This window comes from Ceratotherium simum, chromosome 9 (genome assembly GCF_057802395.1).
Source record: "Ceratotherium simum simum isolate JZ-2026a chromosome 9, ASM5780239v1, whole genome shotgun sequence".
NCBI classification, from domain to species: domain Eukaryota; kingdom Metazoa; phylum Chordata; class Mammalia; order Perissodactyla; family Rhinocerotidae; genus Ceratotherium; species Ceratotherium simum.
In genome coordinates, this window is record NC_141908.1 from 42,034,482 (window position 1) to 42,052,326 (window position 17,845).

Sequence of the window (17,845 nt, forward strand, 5' to 3'; positions counted from 1 at the left end):
TTATTCATGAGATTTTCTTTTGGTCAGTATCCCATAAGGGTCAATTAGGGCTGGATAGTCCTAATCTCAAATTGTACACACACACGTACCTTTTCTTCATCCAGTTTTCCAGACTGAGAGAAAAATAGAAAATAGGACACACAAAAATTCTATTTCCACTGCTAATACAGCTCTGTGAGCATACCCATCCAACTCTTGGAACAAGTTTAGTTATTATCTTTTGTTTGCTTCCTTTTTTTTTTTTTCCTTATCATCAGTTTGAAGTTTTGTAACTCTCCAATTTAATCTGTAAGAATATCTAAGAATATATTGTAGGTGCTGATGTGCCCGTACTATTCCTGATAGACAAACTTAATAGTTTATAACATTTATTGAGCTGATATAACCAGAAATTGTCAGCTAAGAATGTTAAAGCAATTTTATATTTAAAATTCTAAGAAGCATAAATCTTATATAGAGCTCACAGTTCTTAGTGTAGTTCTTTTAATTTAGAGCTTCTCTATTAATATAATCTCTGAGCTAATTTATTGTTTAGTACTTGCTGTGCATTTTGAATGATATAAATCTACTTCAGATTAGTTTGAATCCAGCCGTTTCAGTAAAGATGCAGGAAAACCTTTAAAACAATGTCTCATTATCTTTAAGAATATTATTTATTGACTCTTTTGCTTCTTGAGTGCTTTTATTTCCCCAATCTAATGATTCCTGGTCATTCATTCAACAGACACTGACTGATCACTACTGTGTGCCAGGCATACATACTGGAGACATAGAGAAGAGTTAAGATCTACTCCCTGTCCTTAATGCCAGTGTTGTGCCAGCAAATGGCAACTATGACTTTGTGTAAGAGACCTTTTCATAACCCATATATATTAATTGTTTAAGGTCATATTTAAATGACTTGACATTAGCCTTTGTTAAATGTGAGGATGTTTCTGGACCTGGCACTAAGTTTTGGCATGTTTAATATGTTGTTATTATTGCAATTTCTTGAAGAGGGTAGAATTGATTATGATGGTAAATTTTCTTCTAAGTTGTAGTTTATTCCTCAGTGGTTATTCTTAGACTCCTAGGAAGCTGATGAATAGATGCCCACTGCCACTTTTTACATTCCAGATAGCTTTATTGTGTGCAGTTTTTATTCCAAATTAAACAGTGCTTTGTGATGTTTGAGTTTTTCAGTTCAGCATGCCATGGAAGAGTGTTTCGTGGATTCAAAACTGAGCAGTGATAAGGAAATGGGAAGTATATATTTTGTAAAGCTAATGATTAGATTTTTATGTATATAATGAATGTCCTTTTTTTTGGAAGGAAAAATAAACATGAATGGTAAAACTTTATAAAGTATTAACCAAAAATGCTTTCTTGGAGCTTTTCATTTCAATAGATATTTATTCTACACCATATTGTGTGCCAGGTACTCTTCTGGGGAATGGATATTCAGTGGTGACTGAGACATAAACCTTGCTATCGAGTAACTGAATCTAATAGTAGTCTTTTCTTGCTTTTGTGTTAGGATAACTGTTACATCAAATAGCTTGATGGTGAAAAGTACTGACTTTGGTGTGGTGTGTATGTACAAATCATAGTGGTATGACTTACTGGTTGTGTCATCTCATTTAATTTATTCAAGTCCTCTGAGCCTCAGTTTTGTCATCCATAAGTTGAGGATATTAATACCTGCCTCTTGGATGTTGAGAGGATTAGACAATTTCTATACAATATTTAATCACTAAGCCCAATAAAAATACATAAAAGTTATACATAGCAAAGTAATTGACCTTTACATTATTTTTACTACAAAAATAACCTTGCCTATTGAGAAATGGCAATTTGAAGGATATATTTGCATTTTTCTTTGAAGTTGATGTTAAAGCACAAGAAATGTATGTAAGTCTTTTATTTCCCTTATGCACCTGCCCTACTGCCTTGCCTACATGGTTGAGCCCTAGCCTTTAGTCTCTAGATCCTTTTATTCCTTTACTTTATGTGGAACTGTCAATAAGCATATCAGTTGTGTTGCTTTAGTTTGTCTACTAGAAAGGAATCTGAAGTCACTTGCTCATTTTATGTAGGCTGACTGTGTAGCCACCAGATAGAATTGGTACTCTGAGTTGGTATCAGGTCAGTGACCCAGAAACGATAGTCTGTTGTAGCTCATTAATAGTCCCCTGAGGAGTTCAGTTTTAAAGTTCACTGTTTGTCACATGTAAGTCTAGAAATGCTATCATGCAGGAGTATCAGGATTCTAGGCATATTGTCATTTTTTTAAAGAGCTAATAGTATTCAGTATAATTGTATGCTTTTTTCTTTATTTTAATTAGGAATTTTTCTAAGGAAATATACATCTTTAAATGTCTCTCCCTAATTTCCTATTAATGTTTTCATATGCCAAGTGTCTCTGGATGTCAAATTTAAAATTCTGATTTGCTTTTGGGGGTAGCATTTTTTCTAATTTTATACTGTATTACAGCAGCAGTACTCTCTTTGTTTACTGTGTCAGTTTGAGTGCTTCAAGGAGCAGATGCTAAAATGGGATTAGATATGCAAGAGATTTATTAGGGAAAACACCTGTGATGGATAAAGAGGAGACTCCTCAGACAGCAGTACAGGTCTGACCCTGTGGAAGGAGAAAGGGAAGGTAGGATTGGGTGGTAAGAGCATCAGACTGCAGCATATAAATTTCAGCCAGGCTGATGGGGTATCCTTGAGAGAAAGTTGCCGTTTAGGGGAATCCCTTATTTGGCTGGGAGGACTAGGTTCTAGTACCCTCGCTGCGTTCATTCATTGGCTGAGAGCAGCCCAAGGGAAGCATGACCTAGGGTGAACCCCCAGAGGATCCAAAGGTGTAGTACCTGAAGGTTGTGAGTCTGCTGTGCTGTCCACAGCAGGTTCTGTTGAAAGGCACTCTGAGCTGGGTAACTCCATGACCACCACAGTTAATAACACTAAGAACTGTAGTGGCAGGTACACATGTATTATTTTATTTAATCTTACCACCAACTCTGTGAGGTGTCATTCATGAGCAAATGGAGGCATTGAGAGGTTAAAAAAAACTTGACCCTAGATCTCTCAGCTAGCAAGTGAAAAAGCCAGAATTCTAACTTAGGCAGGATTCTGACTCCAGAGTATCTCAAGCATTTAAACATCTATACCATACTGACTACATGTATACACTGTAAAATTCTGCTAAACTTTATTTTATTATTCAACTATATTCTTTTTACAAAGTTTCATGAATCTAAAAATATCTAATTACCTATTGCCATGCTAGTTTCTAAAGATCAATTTGTTTTCATTATGGTATATAGGTTCAAAACTTGTGGCTTAACTGTTTGAATTTTGATGGATGTCTTCACTTGTCAAAAAAAGTACGTTATGCTAGTTACACCCCATCCCCCTTTCTCCCAATATATTGAAGTTGTACTACAGATCTCTAGCTACAGTAAATAATTCTCCAAAGATGAAGAAAGAAAATGTACATACACATAGGAATTTCTTTTCCAGAGCTAAAATTGACATTTTATAAATAATTTCCGTGTTGCGAACTTGAGACGAAGAAATCACAGCAATTCAGTGATATGCGTTTGGCATGAGTCAGTTTTAGTTCTTAGTGCTTTTCATTGGAAATGGCATAAAAAGTAAGATTTCTTTGAATTTTTTATGCTATGGGCTTACAAGAGACGTAGATGTTTTTCTCTCATACGTGTCTGGCAGTGCATGGCAGCAGAAGTAACGAAATGGTCACAAACCCCAGTAGTACTTCCCAGGTCACATGCACCCTTAATTTTTAAAGAATCTAGAAACAACCTAAGCAGTTGATAACAGGTCATTTCTAGGTGATAAAGGATATTTGATATGGGGTGTTGCTTTTCTTTCCACACCTAGTGTTTCTACAGTCATTTAGAGACTTACTTTGTATGGTGGTGGGTTTATATGTTTTTAAACATGTAACCTAACTGGTAACTGAATTGTAACTCTTTTTACTTTTTTTGATGTTTGAGATTGATTTTGGGTCTTAGAATTTTTCTTTCAAGCTTTTTTTTTTCCCCCAGTTCATTTTATGTCTAAACACTTTTCATAGTCATTGACTTCAGTGTAACTGCAATTGGAAATGCCAAAGTCAGCTACTGTTAAAAAAAGAGAGAGATTATGAATTACAGTAACTACTGCCAGAAGTGCTTATGCATTTTTCTTTCAAACATCTTTGTATTAAACTAATTTTAAGAGCTTATTTCGAAAAATAGCCTCTTTTGAACATAAAAATTGGGAACTATAGATTGGTGCTTTAGAAATTTAGTCTAGCCTTTCAGTGATCTAGCAGTTGATATGAAAACATGAATTTAAAAATATAAATAACGTGTTGGATAAACTGTACTATACTCATGAAAGAAGCCAAAAAATAATTTGAAAGTAATTACAGTTTTGAGTCCTAAATCAGATTCATTGTTAAAATGAAATGATAGGTGCTTGACCCTTGGGTGTGCTTGGAATAAATATGGAACTCAGTATTGTTTTTAAAACTATTTTGCTTTTATAAGCTAAGACAGATGTACAAAAAAGATACAGTTTTTATTTTGTATTGGCAGCTTCCAAATATTTAGTATCTATTTCCAAGAGTTGCAATTAGTAAAGCAACCATGGTACTGAAATCTGCACATCCCACAAGCTAATTATATTTGCAAGGTCAGAGTGAATACATATTTTCAGAAAAATAAAGGGTTATATAAATATGTGTCTTCTACTTGGCTGTTATATCACAGTTTGTTGATCTGGAGTATAATGTGTACAATTCACAAATTTGTCTGATAACAGAAAGTGGTGTGTGATTGTGTTTATTTTACTAACCAGTATATTCACAGCAATCACTTCCAAATATCTCTCCAGTAAAGATGTGTTAATTACAAAACAGACAAGGTCTTCTATTATATTAAAGCTACTAACAAGAAGACAGCAGGAATCACACATGTAAATAGCATCATCAACCCCTATTTTAGTCCTCTGTTTTGATCTGTGAGTTGCGCATAGACCAAAGGTGCTATTAAAGACTGAGTGTATGAAATAGGCAGCGTTATATGAACAAAATTTATTCAACAAGAAAACAGACCTTTAACATGAATTTAACAAGCCTGAGAAATTATAAACTATCATATGCTGCAGATTCATGCAGTGATAATAAACAAAAAAGGAAAGTAAGAGGTTTCCCTAAGCTAGCCAAACTGCTAATGGTTTTGTTATAAGCTGTCTACTGTTGCAGTGACCTCTGAAAAGTCTCAAGGCACTTGTACCAGAAAAAATTAAATGGTCAGGCTGGTGCATAGAGATTCAACATGGTGTATAGGACTTCAGCATGGAAAGGAATTACAAAAGTCTAGCATCATATTCCTGAAAATATTCTTCATACTTTAGCTTGGAAGTTTTTGTTACTGCATATTAAGGAAGTAGTTTTTGTGCAAAGTTTTGGCTAAATTACTATTTGGATTTATAAGACATAAACTGAGCTGATTTAATGTATATATACTTTAAAATAAACTGTTTAGAAAATTCATAAAACTCCAAAAAATGGATTATTTTCCCTGTCACCCCCTCCGCCAATACCCTAATTGATCCATGGGTGTTCTTTATGCAGTATGTTGTATCTGAGATTTCCATTCTTAAGCATGGAGTGACCACTTGGCTGTCATTCTATTTCATCATGCTGTAAATATATAAACATGAAGAAACGCCTTCAGCTTATACACACCTCCAAGTGCTCACTAGGGCTTTTTCTTGAATCTTACTGTGGCATAATTAACACCTTCTTCACCCAGTGCTCATTAGTGTACTGGACATTAATGAGTCTATTTTGATAGGTTGCTCTAAAGGAGAAACCCACTTATTCTTACAGCACAAAAAAGCAATTATAAAATTGTACAGAAGTTAAAATTTAGACTGTATTGCCATATTTATATTTTTATTGCGTACTAAATCTAATTTTGGTCTGCAGGTTGTTGAACGTGTTAGTTTCCTTAAGACAGTTGCTATAGTGATGGCAGCAAATTCCTTTAATCTTGGTGTAGTTAAAATATTCATTTTCCATTGGCTATCATACTGCTACTCAGGAATTGTCAGTCTAAGCATGTCATTTCACATAGACCATCATTAATTGAACAGTATATTAAGTTCTTGAATTTTTCTCTTAATTTTTTAATAGAATTTAAAATTTTTTATTTCGGATTTGTTTTTAACTGATCATGGTATCTACTTAACTGGTATTTTCATTTCCTTTTTGTGATGTTTCACACCTGCTTATAATATTCCAGAGAAATATTACAGAGCTTTTACATCTAAAATAGCTGTCTACTGTTTTAGTTTGAAAATGTTTATTATAAAAAAGTATATAGGCATTTTTTTGTGGTATATAATGGAATTGTCATAGTTTTGTAGAAGTGGGTTTTTTCTACAAATGATTTTACTGAAATCTTAAAATGGAATCAAAGTATTTTAAAAACAATTGGACCAAAATGATGCTTTACTCTTAAATATTTACCACTAATAGGGTAGCAATTCTTAATTGTTTTTATTTAAGTTGTATATCTATCTATCAGAATGGTCACTTTTCCTCTCTTTCACCTCTGTTTTAATTTTATCTTATTTTATGTACTTTTTAGTAGAAAATGTTAGAAAATTTTACTTCTCTATGTTTTTTTTAAACAGTTGTTTGAAATTATAATATCTGATTAAATCATGTCTGATATTAGTACCTATTTTTATTATTGCTTTATAAAAGTATGATTAGAAAAAAATTTAAGTATAAGCAAGAGGTAAAAACCTAGGCCATATTTATTTACACATAAATGTGAAAGTTAAGTCTAGATTGCAGTTATTGTATAAAAAGAAAAAAGAGTTCACAAACTATTAAATCATGCATGTTCTGGGGATACTTGGTTTTATTTTGAAGTAAGGGGAGTCTTTGGGGAAATTCAAACTGTTAGAAATAAAAGCAAAATTCAAAGTTGATTGTTTTGGCCTACTAGAGTGGACAGAGGCCTTAGATTGATTCACTTGTCGTAATGCTTTGGTCTAAGTTTGTATGCTCTGGTACTGTTGACCCTTCATGGCAGCCTTTTGGAAAGGGTGGTTTTTTTTCTTTTTCTTTCTTTGAATCTTGCTCTTTAGCATACCGCATGTAGTAATACTTTACCATAAACAGATTTTTTCAGACTTGATTAGATTTCAGTTGGCTTAACTTGAAAATAAATTTTATTTTTTAATCTCTTAGTATCCTCAAACAATAATTATACAAATGAGAAACGGTGTAGTTGACGATAGCTTTTAAAACATTGATAAATCCCAGTTGTTTAGCACTTTTAAAGGCAAATCTAGAAATACTATATTATCCTGCTTTAAGATTTTTTTATGGCATGAATGTATTGAGTTTATTCTCTAGGTAATTGATATAAATTCCCTGAAAGAGGCATCTGTCTTCAGGTCCCTGTGCCTTATATAAAACTTCACAACATTTAAAAGCTTTAATGAGTTCTTCCAAATCCATAATAATGAGCAGAAAAAAGCATTAGGTTAGTATATGATTCTTGTTAAACCTCTTAATATTTAAGAACTAACAGATGATATTGTATCATATAAGAACTTGAAGTCTTTCTATACAGAAATATTGAATACATTTAACAAAAAGGATACCTATTATTTCTTTACTGTGAACTTAGGGCCATATTATTCTATACTATGTTCTTGGCTTAAAGCACAGATGACCTTGGTTTTCTTGTATTGTGCCTCTATTCTTGACAGTGGCTTGGACATTTAAGGCCATCAGACAAGGTATAAAGTCTTTTATAGTCGCAAGAAGTAAAAGGTATCTGACTAGAAGAGAATACATGGAGCAAGTGCCTTGCTGGTTGTAATTTTGTTGTCATTTCAAGTACTGTGGTAGTATAATTGATGTGACAGGGCTGGGCTTTAGATGTGGTCCCTTAGCTTGTGCTCACTTTCAGTTTTAGTTTCTCTCTGTCATTCATTTTGATTAGGTAAAATTTAGGTGACAAACATATGCACACCAATGAAGGCTGTTTGGTGTAAGTTTAGTAATGATGTATTTCAATAATAAAGATGCAAAGTTAATATTTTTCTTTACTGCTTCATGAAAATTGCAATAATTGGTGTCACCTTACGTTACAAGACAGAGGGTGGTGTGCTGATGGCACAGTCAGCAGGAGGTTCTTTTTATTAATATTATAATTAAATGATTTTCTGGAAATAGTCCAGAAACAGATGCAAGTTGCTCATCCCTTGTCCACTGTTGCTTGGCATCATCACTTGCTTTTTTAAAAAGAATTGACCTGACACTTTCTTTTTACAGGTTGTTATTGATGCCTTCAGATTGATCAATGCTAATATGATGGTCTTAGGACATGAACCAAGACAAACAACCTCAAATCTGGGTCACTTAAACAAGCCGTCTATCCAGGTAATGCCTGTATTTGATAATGTGTTAAAACTCTGTTTTACATTTTAAAAGCCTGTTTTAAAGGACCATTTTAAGATTTAATACTTAGCTTTTTAATTTGTTTGCAATTAATTTTTCTTGTGCTTTAAAAGAAAATTATGGAAATATTATTGGAAAAGTTATATTTACTCATATATGAGTCAGTTTTTAGCAGAGTCTTTCAAGTTTCCTAACATAGTTTTAGGACACCGTTTTTGGGAGCATAATAGAGTCCTTATCTTGAGAGTACCTTGCGGCTTTGTCTGGTTAACCTTGTAATAAAGGACTGATAGGAGTTTCAGGTGGAGTGCATTAAGTATCATTGATTGCTTAGTAGACATTTCTCATAGCAGTAAATAATGGGAAAATTGACGTATACTTTAAGAGGTCCCCAGAAACAATTCCTAAATAGTACTTCAAATTTTCTACCTTTTTTTTGTTTAAGCTCTACTTTTAAAACAACTGCTACAAAATATATCTATATATTACTTTTGATTAGAGTTTATATCTTGTTCTTTCTAGTGATGTCAGCCACCATTAGGACAGTTATTCAGACACTTAATATCCTCCTGAGTGATTAATGTTTTCTTTGTATTGTTCACATGCCTCATTGTTTTTACACAAATCTTTATTGTCTGCAAAAATTATTTTAAATGTGTTTTTAAATGCACCACAACCTGTGTCTATATAGTTAATTGCTTCTCTGAAGATTAATTAAAAGGACAGAAATACCATGTTTGGCTAAATAGAACACATAGGACAAAGACATTATAGTAGCTATTGCTGCTCCCTTTCTGAAACCTTGCCCTGTCATGTGAATGTCTTTGGGGAGTTGTGGCTTTGACAGTTAACTATGGTTAAGCCTTGGTTACACTTTGATAACTTTATACTTTTAGAGGCTTACTTTTGCAGCAGTCATCTGAAATATTCATCAAAGTGAAATGTTTTGTTTCAAAGGATTGAGGTGTGTTGCTTTGGGAAAAATTTTTTTACAAGTCAGAGAAAACTGCAAAGTATAATGAGTATGAAATAAGCTACCAGTGTTTTTGGTTGGGTACAGACAAGCCCGTGCTTGCATGCTCCAAGAGAATATATTATTGGACCTGTTTAGCCTGTGATAATGACCTTTCTTATAAACTCCCATAGCATCATACTGCTTCATTATTTTTTTGCAAAAGGTTAAGTAGCATCTCGCAATCCAAGATCATTGTGATTACTGCATGGTATGTTTCTGCCAGAAGTTTTTACTAATTGCAAGTCAACAGCCACCTGTTGCAGATTTCATCTTTCAAATTTAAACACTGCTTTTTAACCTTAAAAATTGAGTATAATCAATATTAAAATCTGTTTTTTCCTACACCAGTTCAGTTTGTATTTTTCAGTCCTAGCTTATAGTCTGTAATTTAAGATGGACCTTGTGAAGCAGGTTCCAAACCCAAGTTAAAAGAACCTGTGTATATACCAAGTACAGCATCATTGTTTTTCCTTTCATTTTAGTTTGTTTTGCCTTCCAATTAAAATCTGTAAATATATTTATTTCACAGTTTATTTAGCGCCCATCAGAATGACATCTATCTGGGTGCTTTACAGTTTTAAGACAATTTCAATACTAAAACACTCAAATGAGATCAAGCCAAGAAGTGACAGAACAAAGCCACACCTTAAAACAGTTTCTTAGTTTTCTAAGACAAGCTAAAAAGAAAGCAACCCAGAAGAACCTGAAGTAAATGGTAGTATCCATAGTGGAGTTTTAATATATGGTAGCAGAATCTTTAATCGGAGATCAGAAGCCTTTCAGCAAGGCCATGTTTTTTATTTTGAAGGAAAATTAGTTAGTGTTAAGAGGGGCCTTGTCCCTAAACCAACCCTAAAGTCATAGGGATAGAAAGCTGACAGCAGCCATCAGCACTCATGCTGGTGGTCACTAATGCTTTTCTAACACTGATTTTTTTTACTATTATACTTGAAGTAGTGGGAAAAAATTATGATTATATTATAGACTACTATTTAATAATTTGAGGAAAGTTAATGTGTTAAGTAAGGAAAAGATTCTAAAATAGGATATACAGGTTCTCCTCTTTGCAAATACATATTTTACAAACTGTGCCTATATATTTACAGCAAGATGTTAGTATCGATTACCTTTGGGTGGTAGTATTATGGAATTTTTTTTCCTGTTTTTCCTTCTCCATATTTCTTAAACATTTTACAGTGAAACGTATATTGCTTTTGGAAAATGTTATTTTTAAAGCACTAATAATGTTCAAGTCTATACCACAAGACAAAGCTGTTAAACAAAGTTTATATTAACTTTCATGTTTTAAAGAAGAGAAGCTGGTAACGGTCCTGGTAGAGAGGGAAGAGTATAATGCCTATACTTTTATAGAGTTTTATATTAATACATGAGACTGTGTTATTTTGTACTTGAAACATTTGACCATTACTGTCAAATGTATAGAATTGAGAGTTAACAAGCATTTATTTTAGTAATTAAACATTTTAAACTATTCCACCACAAACTGTTCAACAGTCCAGATTCCTAAGAGCCACAGTATATGTGAAGATTGGTTGTCAGTCGCATGGAAATTTAGTAAATATTGATGCATAGATACGTTGTGCTAGGGCTGTGAGCCTCCAAGTGTAGCCCTGAGTGTAATTGCATTGTCCAACAGAATTAAGGTATTTGAAAAACATTGACAGTAGTTCTTAAACAGTTATAAAACAGTTGCACTGGAAGAAACCATTGTGCTCATTTGGTAGGTGAGGAAACTGAGGCCCATAAAGTTGGTGATTTGCCAGGTTATTCAGTGAGTTAATATAGGAACTGGTATTCATGACCAAGGCTCCTTATTCTTTTATACTATACTTCGGAAATTTAATTAATTAATTAATTCTGGCATAGATAATATATGTATGCAGTTCAGAATTCAAAAAGTACAAAAAGATATTTAGCAAAAACTCTCTCTTTTACTTTTGCCTTCTGTAACCCAGTTCTCCACTCTAGAGGGAATGACAAAACGCGTGTTTTGGTTCTTTTCGGAGCTGTTATATTTATATAAAGAAAGCTTCATTTTAAAATATGATTCAGTGGATATTATTTAGCACCACATTTTCAGTTTATCAATGTAAAATAATTTAAGGCACACAAATTTATCTTTAGATCTAACCAACATACTTTACTTTTTTAAAAGCATGAAACTTTTTTAACCTATCAAGAACCTATAAATAGGTTATTATATAGGTCATAAGCTGTGTGTCTTATAATATGCCTTCTTTTCTACAGCAGTGAGTGTATGGAGGTATAATTTCTAACCTCTTCTCAATAGTCTGGGCAATGTCAGTGAAGTATGATTAGGATTTTAATTATCTGACATGGTCATTATGTAGGAAGCCATTTAAGTAGAGGATCTTATTTTAGGAACTGTTCTCAGCCATCCCTCTACATAAAATATGGTTCTACACAATTCCATCTAACCTGGTAGCTGACTGCCTCTCATATACTGTCTATATTTTTATTCTGTAGCTTCTATCACCTTTGCTCATACATCACTGCAATTCTAAGTTTATTACTTTTCCTTCTCACTATTATTTATGGTTTAGCCAGTCTTGAACATTCATTGGGATTAGGTGCCTATTCTTCCCAAGACATTTCTAATACCTAAGTTTAATAATTCACACGAATGAATGAATACAGAAATATAAATAATTCAAATGGTGGTTGATTTTGAAGTTTATTTCACTGTAATGATTATTGGTGTACTTTTTTTGAATTTGTCATACCAACACAATTATAAAGCTCTGCTCTAAAGGTTAGCTAAAGAAGCATAGAAATAACGTAGAATTTAATCAGCAGGATCTCAAAACTCTCCTTTGTCTAATTCCTCCTCCAAACCATTCTTTGTCTAGAATAGATAGCATCTTAGACTGATTCTGAGTACCACCCTAGGCAGAACTTGCTTCTTTGAAAGGTTGGCAGGCTTTGAGCAAAGAAAACAAGAGTCAGGATATCCAAGAAGCAAATAAGTTAAGTGCTGTTAGTAAATCCAAAATGTATTGTCCTAGAAACAGTCCTGTAAAACGTGGCTAGCTTCCCAGGTCAGCCACTGAAAACTTATTTGGCCCACAATATATAGTACTATAGAATGGAACCATGCTTTATAAGAATGCTTCTATGAGAAACTGTTGCAGATTTCAAATAGCCAGTTAACAAATGAGCTTCAGGAACATATCCTGTTTTAACGAAGAACTGCGTAAATTTTCCTGAGTCCATCATATGTTTGTTAAGTGTAAATTTAAAAGTTAATTTTAATGCATCAAATTGCATATTATGTTTAATTTGCAATTTGAACCTTTCAAAAGGTTAGTCTCCCCTTGATAGAACTAATCTTGTATTTGGCATATACTGCCACAATTTGTAATTCAATATCAACTAGATTGGTTAATTTGAGAGAATTTAGAAAAGAGAGTATGTGCTTTTTGTGCTCATGTGGAAGGAGACTGCACATGGCCAGTTTACTTATGATTTGGGATGAATGCACTGGGGGTACACAACAGGTGAGTAAGTGAAATTGGAAGACTGCTTGAGGATATAATTTGATTTAAGCTTATGTTTGTTTTGTTTTCATTATACTTAGTAATCTTTCATGCTGCCTGTGTTACTTTTACTACTTTTATCTAAATAATATAATTGAAAATGAAGTTGGTAGTGTCTTCAAATACCAAACTGTATATTTGAGCAGTACAGTTTATCTCCAAAATGTGGACCTGTCTGTGGGCCCGTTCACTGACTTCTGTGTTTATTGGCCATAGCTGTTATTAGCTTTATGGCCACTATGTAGAATTATATAGTTAGGGCATTGCGCAAAGGTGCTTGGGTGAGGGGGCAATTGACACCTGAAATCGAGCCTAAGCTCCACTCTCCAGTCAGGATGTGTCTGCTTGGAGGACTGGGCACCTTTTTCTACTTCTCCCACCCAGAAGATGCTGTTCCTAATTTGCATAATGGCGAGTACAGATTAAGGGAGGCCCTGATTGGTTTCACTTTTTGATCTACATAGTACAGCATTTCTGTGCACTGAAATTTAATTCACTGCTCCTGATGATTATTGAAATGGTTAAGGATTTAATAGATATTCTTAGTAGTTTAATTTTGTATATCAACCTTTTATTATAGCATATGTTAAGAACATAAGAATGGATTGTTACAGTACATATCTAAAATGTTTTAGTACTTGGTGGAGTGATTTTTGCTAGGAAAGTTTAAATATAAGACTATGCTTTGTTTTCATCCTGATCCTTAAAGTACAAAACTTAATCCAAGAATTTCCTAAGATACATTGTAGAATTGTATAGTAGAAAAAACATGGGCTTTAGAGTCAGAAAGACTTGGGTTCAAATCCCACATTTGCCTTTTACTAGCTATAAACTGGGACAAATTAAGATTTGTGTCTTATTTTCCTCATCTGTCCAAATACAAATGAACCAGACTACCTTACTGAGTTGTGAAAATTAAAAGACTTAATATGTAAAGCGATGCTAGGTGCTCATTAAATGTTTCCTTTCCACCCCTTTTTCTTCTGCCTCAACACCTTAAGATCTACACTGTAAAAATCCAATAATTAGAAAGTGTGGTCGTTGTTTTGGTTAGCTTTATCTTTAGATTCCTGAGAGTTAATCTCAAAGCCCTTTTTGTTTTTATACTTGTTGAAAATATGTCCAAGGTGTATTCCTGTATTTTCATGTCCTTATTAGGCTGATAGAGGGTCCCCCAGAGTACTGTTCTGAACCTCATTTGAACCTGTGTTGCTCGAGTTAGATATTTGAGCAGTTGTGAATGGATTCCAGCACATGCGGGGTTGTCCTTTCTTAATAAATCATGCCATTAGCTTAAATTTTTATTATGATTTACCTGTTTGTCTCGGAGATCAAGTGCAGTGGAAAAAATTCTGGTTAGTGAGATTGCCTGTCACTGGATAAGAGCATGAGCTAAATAGACACAGTCAAGAACAAACTCCACTTTAACTTGGAGACATGCGCAGACACAAATTATTTGAATCTGTTAGAACTGAATTAAGAAAAAGGGAAACCCCAGATTAATGTTGTGGGTGAAGAAATAAGTGTATTATTATGACTTTTAGGCTTTTCTTTTGAAATAACAGAGAGTCCCCTAGAAATCATAGAATCAGACTTAATAAATTATGTATTATTTATAAATTATGAATAATTAATTTATAATTTAGATTATGATGAGGTCAAACCCTGTCTCTGACTCTGAGCAGGCTACTGAAACTGTTGAATGCTTGCTGCTCTATATCATGCTTTGAAGAATGTGTGACTCATACTTGAAACATTACTCTAAACTTGTAGCTGAGAAAAAAATATTTTAATTTGATCTTTATTTAGGATAAAAAGCTTTTTTTAGAAGATGGTAGAGATATTGTCTACAGGATATGTCAACAGTTTCAAACAGTTGTATTTAATTGAAAAATATTAATTTGTCCTTTTTATAATCATTTATCTATATAGGCATTAATTCATGGACTAAACAGACATTATTACTCCATTACTATTAACTATCGGAAAAATGAACTGGAACAGAAGGTAAGTTTGAATTTTTATCCTAGAGAGGAGGAAAGAATCTTTTTCAAACCGTTTAAACTATTGCCTGGTATATCTGAATTTGGATTGTTGACCTCTTTCATTGATGTGTTCAAATATTTTTTTATTCCTGATGAATTGCGGCATAAAATAAAGGAATATATTACTGGACATACTGAAAGACACTTTACCTTATTGGTAGGTGCTAAAGCAGGAGAGGAAATAGGAAACGAACATTCCAATTTGGTTTTATGATAAATTTTAAAAATCTTTCTCCTAGTTCTGTGATTTTCCTGATTAATTTATCTTCTCCTGTAAAACGGCCTTTTGTAACTAAATTACCAAATAAATAGCTTTCCAAATATGAAAGAAATAAATTATATTGTAATTGTGTAGTACTTTTAAAAAATGTACCGTGTCTACCTAGGGTAAACTAAAGGTGAGTCAAAAGGAAAATGCAGTTTAGGGTTTTCAGATATTTGGAGCTATATTTTTATCCTTTTTTATAGAAAATTTTCAAATTTGATTACTTTTAAGATTACCTAGCATCTTGGTAGATTAGCCTTCTTTTGTTTCTTCTATTTTAGGATTATTTCAAGTACGTTTTTTCTCTTAACCAATGCCAAATATTGAAGTCTGCCTATTGCTTTTTGAAATTACAATCTGACATGGTGTTTTTTTCTTTACTATTATAATTAGTCATCCTCCAAATTAGCTTCTTGTATTTCTCTCTGTGCAAGACTTAAAAAAAAATTTTCAGAACACTGGCAGCCAGTAAGTTTTGTTTCCTACGTACACTCTCAAGTCCAAACACGTAAACAAGACTTTTCTTTTTTACTAGTTTCTCACAGAGGTACCTTAGAAGGGATTCTAGTGCATATGGTGATTGGGAGGTAGAGAAAGTTGGGCTTTCCATACTACCCCGTCTTTCAACCAGATCACCTCCATTTTTAATCTCATTTATATATTGTGGGGAGGATGCTTTATAAGATTTTCTTTGAAAGAAGAATTCTGGGCTTTTTGTTTGTTTGTTTCCTTGTTTGAGTTTGATAAGACACTTTTAAAAGGTCAAAGCCGCTGATAAACTCACCCAAAGGTCCTAGATGCTTGAGCATGGTGATGAGTAAGGGGCTGCAGGGGACCAGTTCTTCCTTGGCCTGAGGGGAGACACAGAGCCATAAAGCTCTCTTCCAGCTGCTTGCTTATGTCCCAAAGTTTGTATCTGCTGTGGTAGATATAGTTGATAGCTTGAAGTACATTTTCAACACTTATTTTAATTTTACATACAATAGGTACAGGCCACGAAAAGGACGCCACTTAGATACAAACTGAAAAATTCGTTCAGATATATAAATTTTGTTGTGTGTGTGTGAGGAAGATCAGCCCTGAGCTAACATCCAATGCCAATCTTCCTCTTTTTGGATAAGGAGGTTGGCCCTGAGCTAACAGCTGTGCCCATTTTCCTCTACTTTATATGGGACGCCACCACAGCATGGCTTGACAAGCGGTGTGTCGGTGCACGTCCGGGATCCAGACCCTGGGCCGCTGCAGCGGCGTGTGCACACTTAACCGCTATGCCACCGGGCCAGCCCCTGGATATATAAATATTTTATCAGGCTGATATCTGACATTCAGTCATTTGGAAATATCCATCTAATTACGTCAACTCCCCTCCCCTTTTTTCTTTTAAAATCTTTTTTCCCCATAAACTTAGCCACCATCATTGGCATAAAAAACACACATATAAATACTTACATAAAATACTTAATGTTATGTTTATGTTCCTAGTAGCTCAGTTCAAATGCCTTCTCGGTACCAAAAGCCCTGCCTTTATTCTTTTCGCACCAACCTGTATACTTAACCCCAAGCCTTACCTGAGGGTCCCAATGGAATCCTTGTCCAGGCATGGTAGGGATAGCCTGCTGCTCTGTGCGAACTTTGTTTGCTTTTGAAGTGGTAGGAAAATCCAAGTCTCAAAACTTAATTATAGGTAGCTTTATAGCATAGGTGGTTGTAACTGCCAAAATTTCCAAAGGATATATTTTCCAGAACACTATCAGTGGAGAAGATGGGAAGCAATCAAAGAAATTGGAGGTACTTGTGCAGGATTTTCCCAGTTTTTTTGCAAACCACTCTTGCCCCCAAGGGCCCTAAGAGGGGAATGGGGGAATTTGAAGGTTTTGTCTTGAAAAGTCTCATAGGTGATTTTGACATGCAGCTTATTTTCCAGCATAAGAAAAACTTTGTACCACTTATAGCTGCAAACCTCTAAACAAGTAGAGTAGTTTTTCTAAACTAAACCCATATACTTTCAAGTATGTCTTCAGGTCTTCATGGCTCAGGGATCTCACTTAAAGTATATTGGTTCTAATGGTGAAAGAACAACAGTCATTCTGTAGCCACTATTTATTTTACATTGCATAATTTTATCAATCATTAAAAAAGCTGTTCTTGGGGCCTGCCCGGTGGCGCAGCGGTTAAGTGCACACGCTCTGCTTCGGTAGCCCCGGGGTTCGCAGGTTCAGATCCCGGAGCGCACTGACGCACTGCGTGTCAGGCCATGCTGTGGCAGCGTCCCATATAAAGTAGAGGAAGATGGGCACAGATGTTAGCCCAGGACCAATCTTCCTCAAGGAAAAAAAAGGGGAGGATTGGGATCAGATGTTAGCTCAGGGCTAGTCCTCCTCACAAAAAAAAAAAAAAGCTGTTCTTATTCAATGATAGTTCCTCAACTGAAGAACATTTGTAGAGTAAGACTTTAAGAAA

General features: G+C 34.2%; 1 protein-coding gene across 1 annotated transcript in view; it reads left to right on the plus strand.

Moving 5' to 3' along the window:
* The window catches only part of PSMD14 (proteasome 26S subunit, non-ATPase 14), a 93,888-nt gene that overhangs the window by 62,438 nt on the left and 13,605 nt on the right, over positions 1 to 17,845 (plus strand). The window contains exons 8-9 of the mRNA XM_004428269.3: positions 8,357 to 8,464; positions 15,008 to 15,082. Of these exons, the coding sequence (XP_004428326.1) occupies positions 8,357 to 8,464; positions 15,008 to 15,082 (183 nt within the window). The remainder of the gene's footprint in view (positions 1 to 8,356; positions 8,465 to 15,007; positions 15,083 to 17,845) is intronic.